General features: G+C 43.5%; 1 protein-coding gene across 3 annotated transcripts in view; it reads left to right on the top strand.

Moving 5' to 3' along the window:
• CEMIP (cell migration inducing hyaluronidase 1) overlaps positions 1–27,718 on the top strand; it is a 101,631-nt gene that overhangs the window by 37,322 nt on the left and 36,591 nt on the right. The window contains exons 12-21 of one of the 3 annotated variants that reach the window (XM_071441378.1): positions 2,732–2,885; positions 13,639–13,746; positions 16,620–16,772; positions 17,430–17,568; positions 18,349–18,585; positions 18,956–19,135; positions 23,027–23,097; positions 23,822–23,917; positions 24,544–24,665; positions 26,838–26,979. In XM_071441378.1, coding sequence (XP_071297479.1) covers positions 13,671–13,746; positions 16,620–16,772; positions 17,430–17,568; positions 18,349–18,585; positions 18,956–19,135; positions 23,027–23,097; positions 23,822–23,917; positions 24,544–24,665; positions 26,838–26,979 — 1,216 coding nt within the window. In that variant the 5' untranslated portion in view covers positions 2,732–2,885; positions 13,639–13,670. The remainder of the gene's footprint in view (positions 1–2,731; positions 2,886–13,638; positions 13,747–16,619; positions 16,773–17,429; positions 17,569–18,348; positions 18,586–18,955; positions 19,136–23,026; positions 23,098–23,821; positions 23,918–24,543; positions 24,666–26,837; positions 26,980–27,718) is intronic. The other 2 variants (XM_071441379.1, XM_071441380.1) reach the window with 2 other exon arrangements.

The following is a 27,718-nucleotide window of genomic DNA, read 5'->3' on the forward strand; positions in this document are numbered from 1 at the left end:
TAGAGGCAGCTTTTCTGCTCATTTGCTGTATGTTCACCCCACTCTAAATCCTGCAGAACTATCTCAGGCTTGTACAGATCTGCACTTGATTTTCTAGCCAGGCAAAATGTGTGAAATCCATGCTCAACTTCAAGCCAGAGTGTTTATCAGAGGATCCCTCAAATTGCAACAACCCTTTTATAAATACTGATAATGAATACAAATGTGAATCAGGATCACAATTTGAGCAAAGGATTCTCACTTGAGGGATCATGTATATCTGGGCATTGATAGCCAGTGTGGTTTTGCTGATGAAAACCAGTTAGCAAGGCAGTTCCTAAGGTTGTCTCTGGTGTAATTGCAGGTTGCTATCAGCAGCACACCCTCACTTGAGATCCTCATAAGGATCCAGATCCAGTCTCTTGGCAGGGCAGACATACAAACCCACTTTACATCTGCATTCATTAAGGTGTTTTGTGTTTTACTGAATTTGAAGTAGTGGTTAAATAGGGGAAGCTTTATCTCCAAGGAAAGTTGCTGTAGAATTTTGCTGAGCCTTGGCAGAAGGAAATGGGAAGTTCCCTTGGAAGAGCAAGTACATTGTTCTCCCTTACAATTAACTCAATTAAAGTCACTGGGAGTTGTATTCTATTCAGATGAGGATTTGAGCTCTTAGGGAAAAAAAAAAAAGGCCTTTTATCACCTAGGAAGAAGAATTGACACCACTGCTCTAATGTAGAGGAAGGGGAGGAAAAAGCAAACTGGAAGCCATTGTTTACAAAGGATGTGGGGGAAAAAACAAGTTTGTTTTTCTGATTATCTCTGCTGGCATTGCACTAAAAGATAAAAAGAACTATATTTCACTACTAAAGAGGTTTGGAACTGTCAGATTGTCCCTGCACATGCCTTATATGTGTCTAGACAGAGAAGGGTGACTGAAATAATTCTTGCAAGGACACTGCCAAGGCTTACACGCTTGCGTGCTACTGAATCATAATTAATGCTAACAAATGCCAAGCAAAGCTGGTACAGCATCCTTAAGGAATATGAGCAGCCAAGGTTTCTTGCCAGTCAAAAATGTATTCCAAGCCACTAGCAAGCAGGTGTTAGTGGAGGGAGCATCCTCCCCATGGTGAAGCACAGACACCTGTGTGTGCAGCACTTGTGGCACAGGTGTGGAATCCTCAAAGCTTCTTTGTCTTTTCTGAGGCTTTGATGCAAAGTGTTGTTTTTCTAAGGAAGTTTTAATTTCAACACATGTAGTCCTAGCTGAGGTAAAGGCTGGTACAGGCAAATGGTAAAGGGTAATGCCTAAAGGGGGATTCTTACCCTAAATCTTGAAAGGCACAGAACATTTGGAGAATGAAGGAGGACGCCTTTTGTTCTTGTTTTGCTGAATGAAATGCAAAAGTCGGAGATGTTTTAAATTTCTGATCCAAGCTCCCCAAAGGCTGAGTGAGCTGGCTGTGGTGTGCCCTGCCCACAAGGCTGTGTGCTGGCTCCTCGGGGGCTCTGCAGGGTGCAGATGGGACAGGACAGGGCAGATCACAGCTGCCCCTTGCAGTGGCTCACCTGTGGGTCTGTTTGCTGGGGTGGCTGCTCTCTGCTGTGCTTGCATCCAGACTTTCACACACTTCCCACGCTTAGGATGGTCAGACAGCCAGGACAGGCAAAAGATTTTGTCTGTGTTTGCTCTTTGTCACTCCCCTTTGCCCACCCATGGCCTGGACCTTCATGTTTCCCTTACCCTTGACCCCATATTGCATTCAGCATCCTCTGACATCTTGCTGAAGTCACTTTTTAACACTTGGCTCCCACATTTAGCCTGGCCTTATATTCCCTGGAGATATGCATGTTTCAGATTGATGGGATGTGAACTTCCTGGTGCTTGCAGGCTTTGGAAAATTGTGTGCACTGCAGTCCTGTGTATCCTGGGCTCAGTGTTCTGACAGCCTGACCTTGCTGTGCTGCTGCTCTCCTTGGTGGAGGTTCTGTTCTCACAGCATGGGCTGTCCCCAAGATGCTGGGAGGACACACCAGTGCCAGGAGGCTGCTCAGAGAGCACCTGGCTGTCTAAAGGTAAATACCATGGAACATCTTGAGATGTGTAACCTGGGGAAGGAGTTCTTGCTGTAGGGGAAGAGCAAGAGCTGTTTCTGCTACAATTTTGAGGCACTGGGACAGGCCTTCCAAGAAGGAATAGTTTGGTTTGGATATTTACATTTTCAGGGAAAACAACAAAAAAATGCATGTGTAATTTCTATTCCCCTCTCTGCTGTCTCAGCACCTCTCCCTTGCTCCATGGGCAAATCTGCTTTGCCCAGTGACAGTAATTTTCCCCACATGAAAGGAAACTGTATTAAGGCTAAACTAAGCATTTTACTCTCAGGATTCTTGGCTTCCTATATGTGTCTTACTAATCCACAGAAGATGCTGATGACCTCATTGCCCATGGTTTTGTACCCCTTTGAGAAGGGGTTTTGCTTCCTCCTTCCACTGACCAACAATCAATGATGTCACTTCATCTGTACCAATGATACATTTAAAATTATAGGTATTTATATATATATATTTATCCATACTTTTTTTATTTATCCATACTTATTTATCCACACTTTTCTGTATGGGATACATTTAAAATTATAGGTGTTTTTAAGATGTAGATATTTTCCTTGCTTGTAACTCCCTTATGGAGGAGCAGGATCATAGTCTAAGGCCTCCATATGCCCAACCTCTGCTTTTCTCATTGCAGGTAAATGGCACAGTGCTCCTGCTCACCAGCACTGGGATATTCCTCGTGGTGCTGGATGAATGTTCAGGAGCAGTCATGGTAGGCAGCACTTTGGCACAGTTACCAGAAATGCCCTTGCAGTAACTGCAAATGTTCAAACATCCATGAAAGAGAGGTAAGAAAACTGCTGAGACTCCACTTCGTGTAGCAACCTGTGGCTGATAGACAAAGAAAGGAAAATGATGTCATTTCATAACCAAACCTGTGCTCTGAAGAAATCTGACACAAATTAAAATGCACAAATCCCAAGCATCAGCCAGATAAGAGGAGCAGCATTTCTCCCCCAGGATTGTACAGATTAGAGCAGACAGAAACAGTTTTTCTAGAAAACTGGCAATTTCTTCTGAATAAGCCAGTCATTTTCCAGCATGGAGAGATAAGATCCTTGCAATGACACTTGCACCCATCCCCATGCCCTGCCACTTCCTGGCAGCCAGTGATTCAGTTTTCCATTTTGGAAACAAGTCCATTTCTGTTTATTCTTACTGATTGTTTTTGTCTCCTGTGACAGATGAAAACCATAGGTGTGCCAGATTTTCCAGTGGCACTTTTTTTGGGAGCCAGTGACTAGTGCTGCCTGCCTGCTGGCTCTCCTGCCTTGTGTGGGTCCTGGCAATGGCCTGGACCAGCTCTGTTTGTGTCTATCCCACATTCCTTGTGGTTTTCTGTGCTGCCACATAAACATGGAACAACAGAGATGGATAGATATATCCTTGGCTGCTGGCAGGAGCAGGTCAAGTAGCCAGAAAACAGACTTTCAGTCCAAGGCATTTCTGAGCAGTTCATGGCCAAAGATTAGCACACTGCTGAGTTATTACATCTGCATTTCTGCACATGAGTGTGTGCATGTCTCAGATGTGCATAAAGGGACACAGATCCATGCAATGTCTGTATATTCAGTTTGTTTTCCTGGTAAGATTTTGCAGTGAGGCATTCAGCTAAATGTGACCACTTGTGCCTGCAATTCCCTGCAGGAACAACTCACTGGGGACTGAAAGGACATCTGTGAGCACCAAAGATTGAAGATTGATTGAGAATCAGGGCCAGGATGTAGATGGTTTCAGAGTCTCAGCACTCCCATAAGTCAGGGATGCACTCACAGTCATTTGGGCTTTCCATGTGAAGCACAGGTTTAATCTAGGACTATTTAAATGGAGAGTTTACAAGGGATTGAAATTAAGGGGATTTAGGTGTTCTTAAAGTCAAGCATGCTCCTACATACTTTTCAGTATTGGAGCTTAAAGGTCTTGAAGATCCTTAATGAAGGAATATTTTGCAATCATGCAGTAATTACTGCTCTTCTTTTCAGATCACTTATCCTTGTGTGCTCTAGAAATATCAGAGACCTGCTGGGCATGTCTGAAATGTCAGTTTTTGTCAGGTTAGCTTTAGCAAAGCCTATTATCAAGGGAGGTAAATGTATTTATTCTATCATGTTTCTTTGGCTTTTAATTAGGTTGGAAAGCCCAGAAGAATTACTGGTTTGTATCCCATCCAAAAATGTACATGCAGTTATACAGTGCTTATCAATATATTCCCACCACAATATGCCAGTGAAACCCAGTGAAAACCTCTTGGCTTAGGGATGGTGAGAAAGAGGAGAGTTATTTCAGGATTTTGACTCCATTTTGCCAGTGAGATATTGCATGCTGCAAATTTTTCATCCTAAAGGGAGCTTGGTTTGCTAACAAAAAAAAGAGAGAATCATCTAATAAAGATTCCATCTTGAAAGTTCCAGTTCTTTGTGAGGAAAAACAATCATAACCTGAGAACCTGATGAAAAAGAAAGCAGTCTGCAGTGAAATAAGAACTATTTATTGTTTTGGATAGAAGGATGGTGAAATCAACCGTTTGGGAGAGTCCTTATTATAGTTTTACCTTGTATTGCTGCAAGAAATCCATTGGTTTCATTAGTCCAGAAAGTCCATGCTGGGTTTCCTACTGAAAACTAGAGGCTATTGAGTCCAGGTTTGGATGAATAATGTGAGTGCTAAGGAAATCAAGAAAACAGCAACCTAACTTGATGCAGATTTCAGAGATCAGATGGAAAATTGACTGTATTTCCAGCTTCTTATTTTTTGGGACAGAGGTGGGACAGCTGGTTGCAGGGGCCTGGGGATGTTTCCCCCACTGCTTTACTGAAATTCATATCAATTTCTGGTTGAAATTTCAAAGCTCATTGCTATGACCATTCCAGTGGAGGACAACACAGTCTTTACAGCAGAGGCAGCGATTGCATTTCGGTGCATGTTTGATTCGTGAGAAGCTGCTTCTTCTTTCATCCTTTGAAAAGCAAAAATTTGATGTTTTCTTTTTTGTTTTTGCCCTGAAACTTTATTGTTTCATTCTTTCATCAAAGCCCTGAATACTTTTGAAAGGAATTTTTTTATTAAAAAGGAATCTTTTTTTTGTTTGTTTGTTTGTTTTGCCAAACATTGTTCCCTGAACCACCTGTGCCATCCTCTTGGCTGTTTTGGGAGCTTGGTTCAGGCAGGGCCAGCACCACCCTGGGGACACTCTGGCTGGGGTTTTGTGCTGTCCCTGCCCTGTTGGTGCCTTCCTGGTGCTGGCAGTGGGACTGAGCTGCTGCTGGCTGATCTCAAGCTGCCCCTGCTTTGCCTTTCCTAAGGGCAAGGGTGCTCACCCGTGTGCCTGCCCTGGTTTCCAGTCTGGGGAATCATGTTCTGCTCCACGAGCTTCCTCCTGCTGTTTCAGGTATTTGGACTATTTTGACTTCACAGCTCCAGGACTGCTCTGTGCTGGGGGGGCTGCATTTCAGGGCAGGCTGGAGCATTTCTCCCAAGCACACATTGCTTCTGCCAAGGATAATGCAAAAAAAAACCCCCAATCCTCTTGACCCCAGCGGGATCAGGATTTAGGGTCTTGTTTCCTGGTTTTGCAAAACTTTATTTAAATTAGGAGTGTTTACAGGAATGGTCTCAATCCAGCCAGCTGCAAATAGCCTTGGGAGTCTTTGCAATGAAAAACATAATGTAAACACAAGACATTATTATTAAAATGGAAGAATACATAATGCCTTTGTACTTTGGGACAGCAGAGGACCAGAGCAGAGTTGACATGAGGGATAGTTAAGGCATAACAGGATGAAACAGATGTAAACTAATAAAAGAAGGATTCAAAGTGTCTAACCATTTTCAGGTAGTCAGATAAGTAGAAGTACCAGTTTTATTTAAAAATAAAGAGTAAAATAATATTTTTGCTAACTGACATCTGGGTACCTTGCTTAGCTTGTTGAAATACCAGCAGATCCAAGAGGCAGCAAGTTTACAATTTCACTGAGGCTCATTCCCACTTCCTTCCAGTTTCTCCTGTATTTTCTGTAATTTAAATTCAAGAAGTAGAAGAAGAGCTAAGAAAGGTCCATGATGTGTGGAGGGAGCCCAGGCTCTGCTGCTGGTAAGTGAGCTGCCACACCCAGAGGGTCACTCCTCTCCTTGTGTCTGTTTTTCAGGGAGTTTTGCCAGGCTTGGCTATAAAGGACAAGCCAAACCATCCTGGATTGAAGTCTTTAATCATGCTGGTTATCAGAAAGCTGCTTCTCTTCAGCATTATGTTCCCTTGAAGCTGTAGGAATATCACTGTCCTGATAATAGTGTTGAGCCACTAAAATGTTCTTTTTCTCAGACCTGCTTGAAGCACATCTCTGCAAAGGCTGGGGTGCCCTGGGGCACTGCTGGGGAGCACCAGCCAGGCAGAGCCCAGCACCACCACCAAAACCTGCTGTTCTTACCAGATTGTACCAAACTGATGGTGTTCACTTGTATATTTTATAACCAATAAATGTATTCTCACCTTACCCTCTGTGGCAGAGCTTTATTTTTCAAGCAGTGCCTTACAGAGAAGAACAGGAGCAGTCTGTGGGCTGCCCTTCCCTGGGGGAAGTGTTTCAACATGTCTGTGATTTGGTACCAAAGGTAAGTTTTAAAGGCAAGCATTGCTCTGTGGTAACTGTGGGACTACAAATGAAATTTGGCGTGGAAATTTAGCAATTCCAGGGAAACATGAACTTAAGCAAAGGTAGGGGATTCTCCCTTCATTCCTGCTTTTACCCATTAATGTCTGCTTTTTTAAAAAGGTGTCCATCTGCTGTGGCATCTTAGGTGAACTCAGCAACCTCTGCTTGGTCAGTGTGCAGTGATCTTGTGACAAAGTCTTCTAATCAAACTGAGCTCAGAGCACAAGGAGGAGTTACAAATGTGTTTCTGTCTGAAGCTAATGACTACTCAAATGATGTTTGTCTAACTGATGTGAACACTTAATTAAGGACCTACAGGAACAAAACCCAGGATAAAGTATGTGCTGCTCAGAGTAAAGTTTTGTGTTCCTTTCAGGCAATGCTTGTGTTGACTTTTGGCTCCCATTGAGGACTGAAATATTGTCACTATTATTGGTTAATTCTCTTTGCTTTATGTTTATGCTGCAGCTGTTTGACATAAAGACAAAAATAAGAGATTTATATGCAAAGTGAGAAAAATACTGATGGCCTCCCTGCCTGCAGCTAGGCACAAAGTGACCCTGAAATGATGAAAGAGTCACTTGGGCTTGAACATGATGCTGCCTGGTGACAACAGAGGTGGGACAGGTGATTTCAGATCACCCCTGCCATTGAATAACAAGGGCTGCTCAAACAGGTAGGTGAAGGTTGTGTAACTGATGTCCTGTTGTTTCTCTGGCATTCTCAGAAATGGCCAAACAAGCTGCTACAGGGAAAGGTTAGTGTTTTGTTGGCCAGACTTCTGCTCCCTGGTGAGTGATTGCTCTGGCATCCATGTGCTGGCCAGCTGACTTGTGCCTCTGAGTGGGGACTGAATGCCTTGGATGGGACACTTGCCTCCATCACACCCATGGTTCTGGGATGTGGGCTGAGAGGACACCCAGAAGGTTTACAGGCAGAAAAGGAAACCCATCCCCACACCAGGTGGGAGAGGTGAGAGTTGGGTTTGGCTGGGGAAGGGGTCCTGGCTTGGCAGAAAGTGTGGAGAAATCAGTGATGCTGCCCATTAAAGGAAAGATAAATCATGATGCGAGGGACATCATGGGAAAGAGAATGGTACAATAGCCTGAGCAGCTGGAACTGACCCTCTGGGGAGATCCCTGAAGTCCTTTGGAACTCCTATTAATACCTAATTGTTGTGATTTCTGATGCTGCACAGGGGGAAAAAAGCAAGATGTTTTTGGCTGGTAAGCATAAGCCCAGCACTGGAACAAGCACTCACAGAGCAAGCTTTTAGCTTCTGGGAGATTTATTTGATAATCTGTGACATGTCCAGACCCTGGATCCCAATAAAACTTTGCAGAGCTCTAACCCCAGGCTGAGACTAAACAATTGGCAAAGGAAGAGCCTGGTGAAGGAAGGGGAGGAATGTGCCTAAACCTCTGAAAAATCTCTATTCCTCCTCCTGCTCCAGAAGGAGAGCAAATGGCAAATGTCCTGGAGAGGAAGGCGTGGAGTCGTGGCGAGCCAGATGCAAACAGTGAAGTACCACAAAAGCAAAAAGAAAAATATTTACATCCTGATGCAGTTATTTGGGTAGTTAAAAGCAGCAGTTTGAAGAGGGTTCAGGATGCTGTGATCCTCTTCAGCCACAGCACTCACTTTCCTTGCCTTGGGAGGGAGAAAGCCCTCTGAGCAGGGGCGCTCTGCAGAGGGTACTGTTCCTCCAGGGACTGCCTGCAGGGACATGCAAGGGGATGTGTTCAGAGGCTGCTGCTAGCTTGGCACACACCAGGAGCCTGTGGGAATGAAGCTGTGGGGTAAGTGCTGCATGGGTGTTGTGCTGGAAGGAAGCTGCCCTGTTCCTCCTGGGATTTCCTGAGGATATCCAAACACTGTGCTGGAGCCCACAGGGACTGTGTGTGTCCTGTGGGCTCACAGCTAATCCAGGTGTGTCCAGCACATCCCTTTCATTCGGGGTGTGTGGCCATTCTGGTCATCCCCAGAGCATTTCTGCATTCCTGGCATCCCCTGGAAGCACGAGCTTGGCTGGCAGCAGGCACAGCAGAGTCAGTGCACCCTGAGCCTCAGCAAGTGGGGCTCAGCTTCCCTCTGCTTTGGTGCTTTGAAAACTTCATGTGGTGGAGGAGGGTTTAATTCAGTGAAATGCTGAGCACTTCGAAAGCATGTGAAACTGAGAGTCAGCCTCAGATGGGTGGAGTGATGGGAATTGCAAATGATTTTATTTAAACAGAGCCAAAAATTGCTTCCTTTCCTCTTCAAAGTCAGTAAGCCTTAAAAAAAAAAAAAAGAGTAAATTCTTCAAAAAAGTATAGCTTTAAAACCCCTACTTTTCCCCTTTTATTTCTGTCTCAAAATAGTTTGCCAATATTACAACAAATTAGCAAACACCTTCTTTTTCTTTAATTTATTCATTGTAAAAATTTCCTCTAACTCCTGCTTCTCATTCAGAATCTATTTTTATGGACATTAGGAACCAAGGAATTTGCAGTGATGTTTATACAGAATATGTGAGCAGAACCTTCTTGTTGGGAAAGTTATTAGATAAATTTATAAGAAACCAAGGTTCACTGGGAAAACAGTCAGAATGTTGCTTTTGACTCCAGTATTGATTCATTGAGAATTAAAGTCTGTTCCTGAGTTTAATCCTCCTCCTCTTGCTAGTAAAAACGAGCAGCTGATGTGTGGGTGGCAAGCAGAAGAAAAAGATGTGGAGCAGAGGCAGCTATGCCTGCCATGCTCTGGGACTGAACAGCATTTCCATTAGCAATCCCCAGAAATTCGTGTGTTTATTTTCTGAAGGCTTTGGCTGTGCCTGCGGCTGGGTGTGTGAAAATCCCCTCTGTATGTCACTGTAGCAAGGGCTGGCATGTTCTCAGGTCAGAAAAGCAAATGTGCACCTCAAATCCATCTTCCCAGCCGGGGCTAAAATGCAAAATTCCACGAGCAGGGCGAGGGGACCTGCTGCCATGCAGTGTCAGCAAGAAGGGAGCAGAGGCGTTAATTCAACAGCTCCTCCCTCTCTCAGGATCAGCTTCCAAATCGATGTTGGCCTCCCTGCATATGCATGAGGAAAGATGCAGCAAGGCTTCAGACCAGAAACTGCTGCAGCCTCAGCATCAGGGGTGGCTGTGGGAGGGTCTGGGCTTGGTGCACCACGGCCCTGGCACTGACCCCTCAGGGTCTCTGAGAGCATCTCCCTTGCAGAGGGGCCCCTGGGCCACTTTAGTGTCTGCTGGGAGCTCACTCCCCATCATGTAAAAGGCTTTTTTTCCCTGTGAGCATTCCCTGTCCTCTGGGGATGGTGCTGGATCCCTGCTTTGCCCCCATGCAGGTTGGTGGTGTCTTTCACTGGGCAGTAGCAGCAACAGGAGCCACATGGTTTGCTGCCCTTGTTTGACATCTTTTTCAGGAGACATCAGGTAGCTGCTGCTTTTTTCCACTCCTTGCCTCATTTTTTAATGGTTTGTGAATGATCCCATTATGCCCTGCTTGACAAACCAAAAGGAGCAGCCTCCAGCAGATGCTGAAGGTGCATCCTCCAAAGAGTGTCAGTTCAGTCTTAAAAAGCACTTCTAAACACCCAGTACTGGGGGTAACTTTAAAAAATTTTGTTGCCAGGTTTGGGTGGTTGGTCCAGAGTTGTGCAAGGGGGCGAGTCACGGTGTGTGTTTCTGAATGACCCAAAGCTCTGCTCTGACCCTTCAGATTCAGGGTGTCTGTGTGACCCCACCATCCTGTGAGGATCCAGCTTCCTCAGAGCATTTCTTCACTGTTTCGTTCTCAGAATTGCCCTCAGTGTGTTGCCTCCAGCATTAAAGCCATGGGCAGGGTGGTGGAAGGGATTCCTCTCTGCAGTGTGCTTTCTAGTACAGCATCACTGCTGACACCTGGTAGCAGCCAGCTGAGGACTGATGGTTTCCTGCATCTACTTTTAGCATTGTCTGCTGCTATTGTTCACTTTTTGGAAAGGTTCAGCAGCTGGGAATCATTTCAGAGAGTCTGCCTTGCCAGATCCAAGGATATGAGTCCCACTTGCCATTGCCAGGCAGCTTTTAATGGCTAGATATAAAAGCTTTTCTCGCCCAAGAGAGAAGTCCCAGATGGTATTTGAGGAAGGCTGGAGATGTGAGGCTTAGGCAGCCACTTGCATGGCCCTTGTGCTGTGAGAGCCCCAGTCTGCAGGGAGATTTGTTGACACTGGTGGTTACATCAGAGCTGGAGCCTGCTCAAGGATGCGTGGCTGTATCCCCTGGGCTCCCATTGCTGAGCCAGGGAAGCGCTGCCTGGCAGGAGATAACTGCTCCTGAGCCTGCTCCTGCACCACAGGGACCAGGGCAGTCACTATCTCTTCCTCCTCTCATACTGAACAATCAAACCAGACACGCCACTGCTTGGAGCCAGTACTTGGGAAAGATGCTGAATGGAGAGGTTTGGAAGGAAAATTCCTGAGATTATCCTCCGAGCAGCGTTTTTCCAGCCTGGTGTTAGTCAGAGCTGAATCAGAGGAGTCAGATCCTCTTGGCCCTCTTGGCTCCCAGCCTTTCCAAGGCAAGTGCCAGTTAATACTAACACTGCAATGAACTCGGAATCAAACACCCTGCCTCAGTCACAAAATAAGCAGGATATTCTTTGGACTGGGGCAGATCAGACACTGTGAAAACATCAGAGCCCGGGCACACAGCTGATGCCTCTGAAAATGACATGTCTTCCCAGTGTCTGATTGCTTGTTTTGAGCTCTGCTGATGAAGATGGATGCAATCAGAGCAGCAGTCCCTGGTGAGCAACAAGGGATATAAAATCAGAAGCCATTTTCCACAACCTGATGGTGAGTACTGTGCAGTTCCTGGCTCTAAAGAGAGCAAAGGCTGAGAAATTTCTTGATGTAGTTTCCTACTAGTTTGCTACAGGTCTGTGTCAGAGGTAAGGTTTCAAAAAAGCTCCTTTGAGGTTTTAATGGGCCAGAACAAAAACATTTCTTTGCTACCTACACAGCAATAGGTGAGCAAATGCATGCCACTGTCAGAAAAACAGTCCCTTCTTTTTATTCCTGTGAAACCTTATATCATCTATTTTATGACCAAAACCTCACTGGCTGGAATCTGGCTTTCTGGAGCACTAACACATAGTTGTGTGCACACTGTGAGAAATGCTGCTCCTCTGCAATGACCATCCTGTGGTATTGCCTCTTGTTTAGTTCTTCCTCAATCATTCCAGCAGAGCCTAATGACTGGGTCTGCAGATCAGGCTGTGCAATAATCACTAACAAATCCTGGCATTTTAATGGTGACTGCTGTACTTTGGGTGTACCTCTAATAATGTTTCTTTGAAAGAGCTCTGGCTTATCCAAAGCTGGTGGTGAATGCTGTTAAAATGTCAGACACGTGCAGCCTGGCTCTGGCACAAATTCCATGGTGACGGCGCTGCTCTCTGATAATGTGCATCATTCAAAGTTATAGCACTGCTAAGTGCATTCCTCTCTTCCACTGCTCTCTAACAGCATTTCAGCACCTGATAGACTCTACCAAGCCCTGGGACTATGCTGTTTCCAGAGCTCAGGGCTGTCAAATACACTACACCAAAGCAAACAAACATTTCCCTGGCAAAATATTTCCTGTAAAATCTGGTCCTGGTGCTATTTTTACTGCAATCATTGGATTACATGTGTTTTGAACCTGTCATTGTACTTTGAGCTGTGGCACCTTTTATGAACAGCACAGATGTGTTTTACATATACACTACAAAATTTGCTCCATAATAAATCCTGGTTTCTTTCATTCTTTTTCTTGTGTTTTTGTTGTTGCTTTTGTTGTTGTTTAACAAGTGACATGAAAAATAGCATTTGTTTTTGCCCTAAAGGAATTGGGGTACCCTGGAATTGTTTTTCAGTGGTTTTTTTTTTGTGTTGAACTAAACTGTGTGATGCATACATTTATCCAGTTTCAGCAGTGGGATGTGACATGACAGCTACAAAAAAATGTCTTTGATATTCCCCAGACACTGGCTTATATGATAAAACCTAAAGACTCCAAGGACTACATGTGAATTTTAAGCAGTGCCTTATGAATACAGAAGTGGGTGTCCTTGCCTCCCTGTGAATACACATGTCAATAAATTGTCATGAGCCCGGGGCAGAGCTGCAGAATCAATCACTGGAGACCAGAGAGAATCACATTAATTCTAACTTTGACTTTCATGACACTGCTTGTTTGTTTTTGCTGGGGGTTGGCTACGGAAGAAACAAAAACAACATTAGGTAGACTGGTTTCAAAAGCAGCTTTTGGTTTTTGCAAGAAAATTCTGAGCTGGCACACTAAACAGACAATATTTTCTTAGATCTGAAATCTAAGAAACTGCATGCTTCAGGTTGGAAGTGTGAGTACAGTTTATCTGGGGGTTACACAGAACACCACTGCTAAAAATGTGTGGGTATTTCGGGGGGAGAGAGGTGCCACTGAAAGGTTACTCCACGAAAATTTGTCACTCTGCAAACGCCTTCTCTGTTGTGTTTCATTACTTTCTAGCACACGTGAATATGCAGCCCTAGAGAGGCCTGACACTGGATGTGTTTATGCCACATTCCTGAGGCGTTTTTGGTTACAGCTGGTGGCTGCTCTCTGAGTGTCTATTTGGATTCCCGAGTGGGTTGATCCTAAACCAAACAAAGGGTGAGGAGCTGCCCATGGCTCCTTGCTCTGTTCAGGCTGGTCCTGAATCAGTGCAAAGGTGTTTTCAGCCATTGAGCTGAACGGGACTGGATGTGGTCTGGCATAAAACTGGATTTAATCTCTTCTTCTTTCTTTATCTTTTTTTTTTTTTTTTTTTTTTTGGTGCAGGGAATAAGCTGAGGAAAAAAAAAAAGTGACATTTTCTTGATATTCTTTTTTCACAGTTATCCATAGAGAGAATTGAAGATCCTGAAAAATGGCTCTACCTACCTCCAAGTGTCTGGCTGGAAGTTTGGGGTTTTTTCTGTTTGTAGTCTCTTCAGTAAGCACAGGTAAGTTTTCTTGCCATGGGGAAAAAGGGTATGGTTTGTAATGCTTTTTTAAATAGGTTTAAATTGATCAGCTTTTCACTCTTTGTATAAAAAGAGTCAAGGAAAGAGTGAAAAAACTGAGGAGAAAAGCAGTTTTCTGGTGTGCCAATTTACCCAGTCAAGGGCAGCTGGAGTGTCAAAGACTAAAATTTCTGAGCAGGTGAAAGTACCCTCAGCAATGCCTCAGACTCTGCCACACATCCCTAAACCAAACACAAACCCAACAAACTGCCACAAAGAAATAGCAAAAGAAACCTCAGGTCTAATAGCTGTGGCTGAGGGAGGTGGAAGCGAGCATTCTCCTGCATTCCTCAAGCCCAGATGTGGAGAGCAAAAAGCTCTGACCTGGGACATCCCTGTCCCTTGGGTTTTGCCTCTTCCAAGCTGTTTTTTTACTGAGCATTTTAGGGAAGGGGGAAAGGGGAGCTTGATTTACATATTCTATATACAGCTAGTTTGGAGGGTTGTATTTGTTTGGAACAAAGAGCCCATATGTCTTGCCCCAAACACTGCAGCTGCATGGAGCAACCTCTCATTGTCATGCTCAGGCCCTTTTGGTCAAGAAGCAAACACTCAGTTCATTCCTTGTGCTGGGTTAGAATTTGCACTTTTATTTAAAAAATGACAATGAAGGCAGTAATCAAGCTGTCAAGGTAACTGGACCAGCTGGCAGAAGATGCTCAGCCTGATGGTGTCATTGGCACAGCAGATGCTGGTGATGTGCAAAGTTCCTGCTACGAATTGGTTAATGAAATTGGGAATTTGGGTCCTCTGCTTCTGGCTTGTTGGCTTTTGCTGTTTGTCATCCCAAACACCAGCCTAAATTCCTCTTGATTTCCCCTTAGGCTTCCCTGTGTGCCTCTGTTTCAAAATAATGAGTCTGGGGGCACAAGTCATCTTTTGAGACTGTAGGAAGCTCCTTGCATAGTCAAGTAAATGGAAAAATGAATAAGATTTTTATCCTTTACATTTGAATTGGTTAATTAAGGTATAATTGATAAATGATGCATTTACATTTGAGTTGATTCTCTTGGTTTTATATCACTTCTCATCATGAGCAAATTTTTTCTATTATCCTTATTCTCAGGGAAATAACAGATTTATTTTTTTTAATTGTTGTCAGTGTGTATTGCAGTTATATTTGAACATCTATTTACAATGCAAGCCCCATTCCATGTCTGAAATATTTATCTTTTCTAACTTTTATTAATTCTGTGTGGCTTCTGGTAGGAACCCAGAAACACCTCCTCATTTTTCTCAATTACTGTAAATCAGAGGGAGTGCCTCTGACATTATTAATGCAATTCCAGCTTCCAGCTGGCACAGTGGTATCAAAATCAGCTCCTGGATGTTTATCTGTATCTGACTTGCTGCCTGGTAGATTATTGTCCCTCTCTGATTTACTTCATGTATATGGGGAAAGTTTTCAGAGAGACAGGTCTATGCAGCCCACATGAAACATCCCTCACTCACCTTGAAAATTGATATTTATTGGGGCTCTGGAGTCTTTAAACCCATGGCTGGTCCAATTCTATTGTTTTCTTAAGATATGAAGCTGGTGGAGGAATGTGAAGGGAAACTGAATGCAGATGGACAGATTTTGATTTGGTTGCAGTGGAATTATGTCCTTCAAGTTCCACAGTAGCAGCACAAAACAACTGCCAGTTGACTGCACCAGTAGCAGAAAATGTTTCCTTGCTTGGATTCACATCATTGTCCTTTCCATTACCTGGAGGCATTAGTACCCATGGGTCAAAACCCACCCAACTTTCCTATACCAAGTTCCAGAGACATAACCCTGCTGAGGTCAAGGTGTTTATCCCATGCCCATCATCACTGATTTGTTGGTCCTGTGCTTTCCTCCATGGTGTTTTTGTTTAAAGGGATAAAAATTGTAGAGCTGGTGAGAACTCCCAGCCCTTTCTGAAGGCAAAGGACTCATTGTTCAAACTTCCGCTGACCTCAGCTTCCTGGGATTAGAAAGGGTTCTACCCTCAGAAAATATGCATCACACTTGAGACTCTCACTCACAGTTTTGTTGATTACAGTAAGACATATCATATTTGTTGATTAGAGGCTCACATATCAACTGAGGTTTTACCAGGGAAATATTTTATCTGAAATAAATAGTTGCAACATGAGACTCTTGCATGTGGTATGAGAGCTGTTCAGACTAACACGTCATGACAGCCCATCATCAAATTGGTGTGTGGAGACTGCACATGTGTGATCCCAAAGTGAATGAATCCTCATTGCTTCTGCCTGGAAAAGCTCACAAACCCAGGCACACTTGTGAGGTTCCTGTTGCTCTCTGTTGCTGGATGTACTGGTAATTGCTTGGTCCTTGGTGTTTCCATGTTAGTTTGATCTCTTTTTCTTTCTGTCTCCAGTGAAAATATATAATGCAAACATATTTTAGCATTTTTATATTAAACAAAGCAGGTTTTTGGGGGCATTTTTAAAGGTGGTAGTTTTATCCTTTTATCAACACCTTCCCTGGGCTTTGTGTATAGATGGTATGAACAGAGCTACATGTCACTGCAGGAAGGGCTCAGTGAAAGTGCCTTTTCAGTAGTTTTCTAGAAACTGCATCCCCTGCAAGGCTCCTTTGCATTGGGTTTTTCCATTCTTCCAGAAAACAGAAAACCATAGAGCTTGTTTGTTTTCTTTTGGTGGCGACCCACGTGTGCCTGGTGCACTGAGGTACTGCTGTGCTCCGGGGAGTCAGCCAAGAGGCTAATGCTGAATGACACTGTAAAGATGCCCAGGTGCAGAGCTTCCTGTCGCCCTCCCAACAAACACTGATTGTCCTCTCTCTCTCCATCTTTGCCCAGCAGAAGCAGCTGTCACATGTCCTGACAGAGAGCCTGAGTTAGAAGTGTGGAACCCAGGTCACAACGAAGAAAACCGCGTTGAAATCCGCAACGGCAGGAAGGTGCTGCTCTCTTCTTCTGCAACTGTGCACTCCATCCACATCACTGATGGAGGTAAAACCTGCTGCTCCAAGGCTGCCTGCACTCTGCTCTCCACTGGTACTGTTTAAATCCCTGTGGATAGTGCTGGGAGAGCTTCTTGCTTTTTGCTGAGAAGTGGGTGGCAACTGGGCAAACACAGCTTTACCTCAGTACAGGGCTGGGTGGTAGCTGAGGTGCTGAGATTCTTTAGCCATTGTACCTGGGCTAATTTCTGTCCTGTCTGGAGAATTTACATGAGTAGCTCAGTGTAATGATCAGTTCTACTTCTGCAATCTGCTTCAAAAACATTTTTTTTACCAAACCACTGGCCCAATAGCATCACACCACAGTAGTTGTGTTATCAGGGCCTCAGGACAGGGCAGATGCTTATGTCCCTCTTTGTCTCCAAGGACAGAGCCATAGTGTTGCTGGCATGAATAGCTTCCATTCATCTTAACTCTCAGTTTTGAATGAGTCCTCTTCCATGTAAATTTTATTTGCAGTCTTCAAGACCTGGACTGAATAAAAACCAATGTTTTCAGGAATTGTATTGAGAGCTCTTTTGGGGTGTATGAAGAGAATTTTTCAAAAACTGAGATATCAGCTCAGCATTGAGTTTAGCACAGTGATACCACAACCTCACAAGAGCTGCTGGGTGATAAAGCAAATGTCATAACCTTCTCTATTTAGGAAAACTGGTGATCAAAGATGATGCACAGCCCATCATTCTGCGTACAAGACACATACTCATTGAAAATGATGGAGAGCTGCACATTGGCAGTGAGCTGTGCCCTTACCAAGGCAATGTGGTTATCATCCTATATGGGCGGTACGTATGCATGATAAAATACTACCTTAGAACCTTCTGGCATCTCTCTTCCAGGTCAGGGAATGAAAATGTTCCTTAAAATTGCATGTTCTCAGGTATACTTATCATCTGTGCTCTGTGAAAAGTCCAGTAACTTTTTAAACAATTTAAATGGTCCACAAAAATTGATGCAGGTTTGGGATTTTTTCTCTTCTACTGGGATTTGAGCACTGGGGTGTTTGGGCATGCTAGAGAATCAGCATGCACCTTCCCACAACTCAAACTGATTTTCCAGAATGGGCTTAAAACCTGAGGAGTTATTTTTGTCTGAAAGTTCTCCTCTCTAAACCTCCTTTCTTTCTGTATGGGAATTGTGAGCTGAAGGATAATACATTTGTCTTGCAGATTGGTACAGGATCTCTTAAAATTTCAAGGATGCTAAATTAACATTTAATAACCACTGGACCTCTTAGCTCCTGGCTAGGGTCTTGCCTGCCTCCAGAATTCAAAACACAGAAATCCCATTCAGTCTGGTCTCCAGGCGTCCTCTGGCTTGGATATAATGAATAAAGCATGTATAAGCTATGTTCCAGATTGCTTTTAGTCCTTGGTAGCTGCTACTATTTTTTAATATAATTTATTTTCTGTACAATGGGGGCAGCTCCTGATTCTTGGAATACCTGAAAGAAACGCACAGCAAACTTTGAACCTTCTCTCCTTGGATCTTGGCAGCACAAGGAGAGAGGTTCCTTGACTCAGAACCAACCCAAATCTGGTCCCTTTCCTCCCTTCCTGCTTTAGAGCTGATGACGGCACCCAGCCCAATCCTTACTTTGGACAGAAGTACCTTGGAGTCAGCAAAGGTGGCACTCTTGAGATCCATGGAAAGAAAAAGCTCTCCTGGACTTTCCTGAACAAGACTCTGCATCCTGGTGGCATGGAAGAAGGTGGATATTACTTCGAGAGGAGCTGGGGCCACCGGGGTGTGATTGTCCATGTCATTGACCCAAAGACAGGGGCAGTTGTCCATTCCGATCGGTGAGTGACCCTCTGGCTGCCTGGATGGGAGCATCTTGGGGAGCAGGCTGGGGACAGCATCTCAGCAAGCTCAAGCACACACATTTCAGCATCTTGTTCAAATGGGTGTGTAATTGCATGTCTGTACAATTCCTCCTAGAGCAGCCATCTCCAAAACCACAGAGTGAGCAGTGTTATACCTTGCAGTTTGTCAATTAGAGTTTCATCAATTCGGTTTAACAGACACCCTGCTAGACAAGTGCTTTTGCAGCAGGGTAATATTACAGTGAGCAATACAAAAGAGTTCTTTCTTTATAGCACTTGCTTTTCAGTACATGAAGGTGTGGTGATTGCTGCAGTAAATGTTTATGGGTGTTTTTGATCATTTCAGGTTTGATACCTACAGAGCAAAAGAGGAAAGTGTCCGCCTGGCTCAGTATTTGGGGAGAGTTGCAAATGGCATGATCCTGTCGGTCGCAGTGAATGATGAAGGATCCAGAAACTTGGATGACTTGGCCAGGAAAGCAATGACCAAACTGGGCAGCAAGCATTTCCTCCACCTTGGGTTTAGGTATGTGCCAGTCCTGCCAGTTCTCCCAGCACAGAGGCTTTATTATGTTCCTGAGATGTCCAAATAGTTCCACTCTTTCAAAGTCACAAAGTTCTTTCACATGGGAAAAAAAAATAAAAAAAGAGGGAAACATCTCAATGTGCAGTTTTAGCAGTTAATTGGATAGTTTCAGATGCACTCAGAGTCTATATTGGGTATTTTTATTAGCAGATTGAGGAATAGCATATGATTCACATTAAAAAAGATGGTTTTCCAAGACATTGTTCCCACAGGTTGCTTATTCCAATTTATTTTCAAGCCATCCCCCAAAGATTTAAGAAGCATATTCATACACACACAGAGGATTAGATGGGCTGAGCATTAAGGAGGGTACAATAATTGCTGTGTAGCCCTGGCTACATACAGACACACATACAGCACATTCCTCAGCTTGTCCAATACAGGTCTGGGGACTTGTGCAGCACAGAAATTTAGCAAACATAGATTTATGGTGTGGACTGTAAATACTTCTGTGGCCAAAACAGTGTCTGTGTTGGCACACAGACTGTTGAGAATATTTGCTATTTACCCAACTGTAGCCATTATATTTTTTGTGTTTATCTGAATTTATGTAGGCTTTTTTTTATGAGGCACTAAGAGAGTGTCTGCAGAACACACACACAGACACAAAATCTGCCTTGTAGGGAGAAGTGTTTCAATACAGGAGTTTGTGGAAAGAAACATCTGTCAGCTGGGCACACACAGATGGAGCAAGATCTGGGGTGGTTGATGAAGAGGTTGTGTCAAAAGTTACAGGGGCTCCTGGGCACCAGACAACACATTTCAAAGAATCAACAAGGGGGGCAGAAATGGTCTCCAAAGCCAGGCTATCTCCATCACTGCAATTCTTGCTCTCAAATCTAGACCCCATATTAGAGCCCAGTAGCCTGCTGGGTTTTTTTTTCAAATGCTGGAATTATGGAAATAGAATGTGACTTTTGAACATTACACTTTTTTCCCCCAGTGATGCTACAGGAAGGAATTGATGGGTTTTGCACATGTTTATAAAAGTAAATTGCACTTGGTTTTTTTAGGCTGCTGTGGTGTTTTAATGTGAGCTTCTCATCATTTTGCCATCAATGTTTATAAGGGAAATACTGCAGAAATTCATCCATGGAAGTGTGACTTTCAGTGTTGGTATTGTTTGCAGTCAAAAGGCTAATCCTTGCCATGCTGTTATCTGAAATACCACAAAATTGCATTCCATGAATTATAGAGACATGTGGATAAATAATGAAGTAGTAATTGGCCAACACTGTCTTCCACCAGCATACTGGTGTGTGGAAAAATATCTGGTGCATTATTTAAAATAACATATTTTTAGGAGTGTTCTCAGAGTTTAAGTTCATCAGTTCTCAAAAACCACATGGTCTGGATGGCAGCTGGGACCTGACTGAGAAAGGCAGTTAGATGGCACAGTGGAGCACAGGCAGCTTTAGGTGTATCCAAGCTTTTCCTCTAAAGCAAATTGAACTTCCCCTTCAGTGTAACAAGATTTAGATATAGTGGTTTACATTTCAGGTACATCTATAACTATGAATTAGGATGTATGCACTTGACAGGTGCTTTTGGAAAGTTTTTTTTAGTATCTTTTCGGAATGAGAAAATTACACACATGTGTACGCATTTTACCCTCTGTGGCCATGGCAGGCTCTGACTGAGGAGAGCAGATGGATTTTTATTTCTAACACTCCTGTCACCACTCCCTGCCCAGCACTGGGGTTTGCTGGCTGCTCCTGCTGAATCCTGGCTGTCAAATCTCAGCTCCTGAGGATGGCTGGGGCTGGCCATGGGCACCCCTGGGAGAAGATGAGTGTAATTCAGTCATAGATTGTGTTGGTTTCTGGACGGGGTGTTGGTGGGGGTTAATGGGCAAATTCCTGTCCATCTCCACTTGCTCAGTGTTCAACCAGATTGCAAAGTTGTGCAACTCCCCCTTGCTGTAGCAGAGCCGACGCACAATGCTGATTTATTCAGAAATGTTTCTGTGCTCCTGGAATCTCTTTTAATCCCTATTTGCTGAGTCCAGAACATTCATTAGGAATGAAAGGAAAATCTTGCATTCCTCTCCTATTGTTTTCCTTCTGAAAAGTGTGTTTACTCTTTCAGTGTGAGGCATTTTTTCCCCTTTTACTAATAAATGAAGAGAAAGCCTTTTTGCACTTGATGACATAGTTATTCTCTTTGGAATTCCACACAAATATCTCCTCCTTGGCTCTGGACTTCCTGGTCGCTTCATTTCATACAGCCCAAACAGATTGCATGTGTCCTTATGTGTCAGGGTTGAACGACTTTAAAACTATTTTTAGTGGCAAAATAACAGGGAGAAACAAGTATTTTAACACATGAAATGGGGCCAAACCTTGAGCTGCAGAAGTGAATAACTCCTTATTCTTTTAATTTTTTTTTCTTATTTTTGAGGCACCATAATATTTTGTCATTTGTTTCAAAATTGGTTTACCAAAATAATAATAATAACAAAAAAATCTATCCTGAGTGCTGAGTGATAAAAAGTGTCCTTCCTGCTCCCATCCCCCTTCTCTCCCTGGATGGAGATCACAGCCTGTCAGTGCCTTCAGCAATTGGCACAGAGGCAAATTTTCCAGCAGGAGCATCTGGCTCGCTGGCAGGCTCCTGAGGCAGTGGTGCTGGCAGCTCCCACCCAGCCTGGCCAGGGCTGGGGCTGAGGATGCTGCTGGGACAGTGTCCCCTGAGCAGCCGTGTCCACCAGGGCCATGGCACAGCCTGGGCTGCACCAGAGCTCACCCCAAGCCTGCCCCTGCTGTGCCCAGAGCAGCAAATCCCAGCAAATCCCAGCTCCTGATTTGGGTGTGTTTCAGTGGCTCTCTGTCATTCTCTGAATGTGTTTTATTCTGGAGTTCCAGACCAGAGTGGTTTGGAACTTCACTTGCACCAATGTAAGGTGACCTGCAAGACTCTTGATGCAATTAAAATGACCAGATATTTATAACTATAGAGACATGACCTAATCCATGGGAGTTTTTGGTAATTCAGGACGGTCTCCCTACCACCCTAAAAGCATATTTTTTATTCTCTTATTCATTAAGAGCAGATATGCCTGAACTACCTCTACTTTGAAGATAAAAAATCCCCCCTGACCCCTCCTAATTGGGTTCAGCCCCAAGGCTGGGAGGCACTTTAGTCCCTGTCTCCATTGTTTTCTCATCCTCCAGGGTGGCTGATAGCTATTGAACCCACTTGATCAAAAACCATCAGATGATAATGAACTGAATTCTGACTTGGGATCAGGTTTGAATAGACAATTCAGAGCTGTAAACCTTTATCCTTGTTCAATGTTCAATGTTCAAAGAAGGAAACCAGATATGCAGAGACTATCTAAGAATTTTTACTGTCCTTTGCCAGCCAGTCTGTCTATTAGAAATTCTCATGGGTCATTCCAAAGACAATTGTCATATACAAGGTTTCAGCTTGAGCTAAATTTATTTAAGCAGAAGTGGCTTCTTTTCATATTCTTCAGTGTATACACATGTACACACACACAGAGGATTTTTTTTCAGGCTCCCCAAGGAGTTGCCAGTGTCTCTTGGGTCTGTCATACACAAGTTTCTTCAAACATTCATTTAAAAAACAAACACACTTGTTACAGGCATGTTTTAGGTGGGGATTTGTCTTCAAATTTGCTTCTCTTCTGATATATTTACTGAAGAAATATAGAGTGTTAAGATAATATTAATTTTAACTACTCTGCCTGTGACACTAATGAGACTGTTTTGGATGTGGTGCCTCTGAGAAATTTAGTAACATAGGGCTATAAAACATATGCATCTCATACTTGACATTACTTGATCATTTCTCATTTTCATTTTCCAGGCACCCATGGAGTTTTATTACCATTAAAGGAAATCCCTCCTCTTCTGTTGAAGACCACATTGAATATCAAGGTACTTAACGCACAAAATGCTGTCTTGACGTGATGTCTGGGAGTTACTGGAGTTATAGCTGAGTTTAATTTGGCCAATGGTGTTTTTACTTCCCACTGCATTACATCAAAGCTATGAGCAATTGGTGCTTTGACACATTTAATTGAATGCTCTCTTTATATATTGCATCTTCCCACTGATGCATCTGAAGCAACTGAGTGAGGGATAGCTTAGGTTATCCAAACCTTTAGATAAAAGGTGAGATCCTGCACCAGTGTAAATCCATGAAACTTCACTGAGCTCAGACACTGCCTCTCTTAAGACACAAGTTCACATCAGCTGAAATTTTAATTAGTGTATCCTGAATCAGTAGCCTCAAGTCCTCCTGTGAAACCATTTTCTTGCAAGCTGAACACTGTTGAGTCTCTGTCTTCTCATGACATGAATAACACAGCTTGCTACAACATTAAATCAAAATAGAAATATATGACAAATAACTGTGGGCTTTATCCTCTTGATTTTTGAAAGCTATTCTTCCTCATTATCCATGCAGTTACAAAAGTGTCTGAAGCCTCATTACAAGATTAGTAAATTTTTCTGGAATTTGTGCAGGGCTAATTTTGAATAATGTAGTCAAAGTATGCAAATAAGCACAATATTTTCAGTTCTTACTCTTATTAATTGCATTCAATGATTTTTCCAATTGATTTCAATGATTCTACCAATGTTTTGGGTTTTTCAACAGGTCACAAAGGCTCAGCTGTGGCCAAAGTATTCAAACTATTCAAAGCTGAGAATGGAGAACATTTTAACGTCTCTTCAACGAGCGAGTGGGTTCAAGGTGAGGGGTCTGTGGGCTATTTCACTCGGTGCTAGACAGCTGACAAATAGGGTGAATCATCCTTTTTCCTGCAATCCTTTTCCATTTGGGAAGAGTGGACTTGCTAGCTGCTATTTATGTCGTCACTAAACCAATTAATGAGCACTCACAGATTCTTCCCCCAGTTGTCTCTAGGACCCTCTGAATAATTGGGATCCTTTTTCCTTCTCTGCACTGAGTATGAAATTCCATCTCCTATGGTCTCAGAGATCACACACAACCTCTTCTTTTCACTGCACAGTCATCATGTCCATGTTTCAGACAACACACAGTAGCTGGTGCAACTTGATCTGAAGATCAGAGAAGGCAGCTAAGGCAGACACAGATCCAAAATCTGTATCTATTAATAATGCTTACAGTGCACATGCCAATTATGAAGCTTTTAATAACTCTTCTCTTCCCTGGCTGGTTGCACTTCACAGCATCATTAAAAGTGGCTGACAGACTGGCAGGAAGAGGCATGAATCAGATCATCAGTGAAGAAACTTGTGAATGATATCTGAGATCATATTTATGCTTCGTGCCTTTTTGCTGCACTCATTAAGCTTGACTTTCAAATGACTATACTTGTTTGCACTTGTCTCCAGATGTAGAATGGACAGAGTGGTTTGAGAAGCCTGACAAAGCGAGATCTAAGGACATGGAGAAGCTGTCTGACTTCAAAGCTGCTCATCCTGACAAAATCTGCAGGCAGCCCATTGACATCCAGGTAGGCAGGCTTACCACTTGCTTTAGAGGGGCAAGTCTTCTTTGGACTGGCACTGAACCCCAAAAATAATTGTGCTTGTCAGTAATTTTTGTTTCTAAATAAAATACACCAATTATTTTACCACTCTAATACAGAACCAATAAGATCTTGTTTACAGTCTTGTATTGTTCTGGGACAAAGTTGATAGAATTGAGTTCCTCTCAGTAAATTCCAGCTCCTGGCATGAAAAGGTGTACAGATGGGTCATGGACAGCACAGATGCTATCATGAAATATGTGGTTCCCTGCAGGAAGATTAAAAGGAGCAAGCACATGAAAATTTCAAAGGTTTTAAATGGTCTTGGAATGGACCCTACCTTAAAAATTAATCACAAAATGCAACAAGATAGTGCAACTACCAGCTGTAGCAGGTTGTCAAAAATATTGGTGAGCTTTCAGCCATTTCTTGGAACCAATTGTTTTATCTCTGTGGAAAGAAATTTAAATTCTATTTGGAGCTAAGCATTATAATTATGCCATCAGGCCAGCACGTCTAAGGAACACTGAGATACCTTTTGTGACACTGCAAAAAACCTCTTCAGGACAAAAAAGCCTAGCGAGAAATGAGGATTTTTTTTTGTATATAAAATACCTGGTAAAAATACTGGTAAAAATACTATAGCAGAAGCATTGCCTAGAAAAAGACAATAAAATCCTTCACATCTGTGTGAGGCTGAGCCCAAGGTTCCTGTGTGCTCTCAGCCAGTGGAGTTGTTCTTATTTGCAAGAATGTGGCTATTGAAGTAAATGGGAATGCTGACTGTATGAGTGAAAGTTTCCAGGGCTAGATGTTATAAAGGATCTCTCTTGAACAGAAAGGAAAAAACTGCCCTATAATTTTTGGCCAGGTCTTACCAAATCCACATTCATTTCTGCTTCCATATACGTGTATTAGAAGTGACAACTTAGTTCAAAACAGGGGTCAGATGTTTATGATGCATCCCCTTCTAGAATGCATGTTAAAACAGAAAGAAGATATTCTTCTGCTCTAGAAACAAACCTTTTTTTTCCCCTCTTCTGTGAAATAAGTTGTTTCTTTTCTTTTTTCCCCCATGTATATTAAAAGCGAGACATTTTTCAGTTTATCCTGCAGATCTTAGGGCAAATCCTTAGGTACTGTAATCTGGTGCTGCTCATTGCTTTTACAAAGCTACACTGATTTATAGCAGCTGGCCTGCCCCAGCTCTGGAACATGGGAGAAGATTGAAGATATGATGATGATAATAACAGCAGAACAGCACAGCCAGAGGCACATTCCTCCAGCTGATGGTGCTAATCCCACACACGGCAGCAGGGGTGGTTTCATTAATAAGGAAAGCCTGCATGAGTGAGAGGATGAGGATCAGACCCTTCATTGAAAGATGGCTTTTCTCCTGGTGTCTTGTCAAAATGCACGTGGTATTTGGATTGCCCCATGCAATGCACCACATTTTTGTGAAAGGGTCGAGAGAAATGCAAGCTCTGGAGACAGAATGTGAAATTTGACATGACCCTGAGACATTGCCCCAGCAGGAACAGCAGAGAGGTTTCATATCTCACTGCTTCTTGGCATGATACAGCCTTTTTTCTCAAGGCAGCTCTACAGGCTGGTACTTGCCTGTGAGAAAAGGGCATTTTCTCCTTGTTTCTTTTGGAACAGGCAGCAGTGTTGCAGCACCCTTGGGTTTTTTTTGAGAGACTGATCCATGCAATGGAGAAATAAAACCCCTAGCCCCTTTCCTCTGCAAGGTTCAGCCAGCTTTGCCACAAGCAATGGAATGAGAGCAGTGCAAAGGCTTGAAGCCATGAGGTTCATCCGGGTGCAAGCATCCGTGTTCAACGTTTCCATCTGCCCTCAAACCAGTGGCAAGAGAAAATCCAGGGCACTGAAACAGCTGTTTGTGAAGCTCCCAAACTCCTCCCAAACAGCCCATGGTCTCATATAGACACAGGAAAAGGCGTGCACCTCAGCAGTGGCTGTGTGTGAGCAGCAGCTGGAAACGCTGCCTGGAGAGCCCAGTCACAGGGATTTGCTAGGCAGTGCTTGTGCCACCACCCAAAACAAAGCAAAGGCCTCTTCTGATGGCTCAGATGTTTTGGTGAAATCCCTTTACCTCCCAGCAGCCCCTGAGTTGTATTTCCATCCCTTTTCCAGGCGATGACTCTTGATGGAGCAGATTTAACCGTGGAGGTTTTCTACAAGAGCGGCCACGATTACCAATTCCTGTGCCACGGCAAGGACCAGACAGGAGAGGGCTGCCACAACTACAGAGTCAGGTTCCTGTGTGGCAAATCTGGTATGTGCCCATCACTGAAAGCCAGAACAGAGAACAGCAGAAATCCTGTCCTCCCACGACTGGCTCCTTCTTGGTGTCACAACAACTTCTGTAATTTTTCCAAGCTGAAGCTTTGGGCTGGCTATGGACACGAACTCAGATAGAACGGCCGAAGATTTAAATCAGGAAAAATTCCTGAGCACTAACAGAAGCAGCATGGTGGTTTTTCAAATACCCAGCAAGGCTGTGAGAAATATTTGACAAGTTCTTTCCTGTGAATTCCTTGTCTTTTGCAAAAACATTTTGGGATGAGGTAGGATTAGTCAATCAGAACCTGTGAAGACAACAGGGTTTGAAACTGTCATTTTGTAGTTAATCATTCCAACACCGCTGTCCTTACCCTGGTCATTAGACAGGTCATTGGGACTTTTGGTGCTGGCAGGAAAAGAAGGGTGGCAGACTGTTGTTTTGCTGGAAAAAACCATCATTAGGTTAGAGACCACTTGGCTGCTGTAAACAACAGCACCCAACGCCCACAAGAGCTGCCGCTAAGTGGGTGTGGTGAGAATGAGCCACTGAGAGCTGCATTTAAATTTATCCTGGCATTAGTGGAAAATCCACCTGCCTGCAACTAAAGAAAAATACTTTCCTGTTTTCTTACTTGCCAAGCCAAAGCTAGTAAAAAACCTGTTTGAAGGAGTTAACTTTTTTTTTCTTTTTAACATGAGAAAATAATAATTTTTGGTGGCGCTCCAAGGAG

This window comes from Agelaius tricolor, unplaced genomic scaffold (genome assembly GCF_023055355.1).
Source record: "Agelaius tricolor isolate 1412-34295 unplaced genomic scaffold, bAgeTri1.0.p SCAF_16, whole genome shotgun sequence".
Taxonomy (NCBI): domain Eukaryota; kingdom Metazoa; phylum Chordata; class Aves; order Passeriformes; family Icteridae; genus Agelaius; species Agelaius tricolor.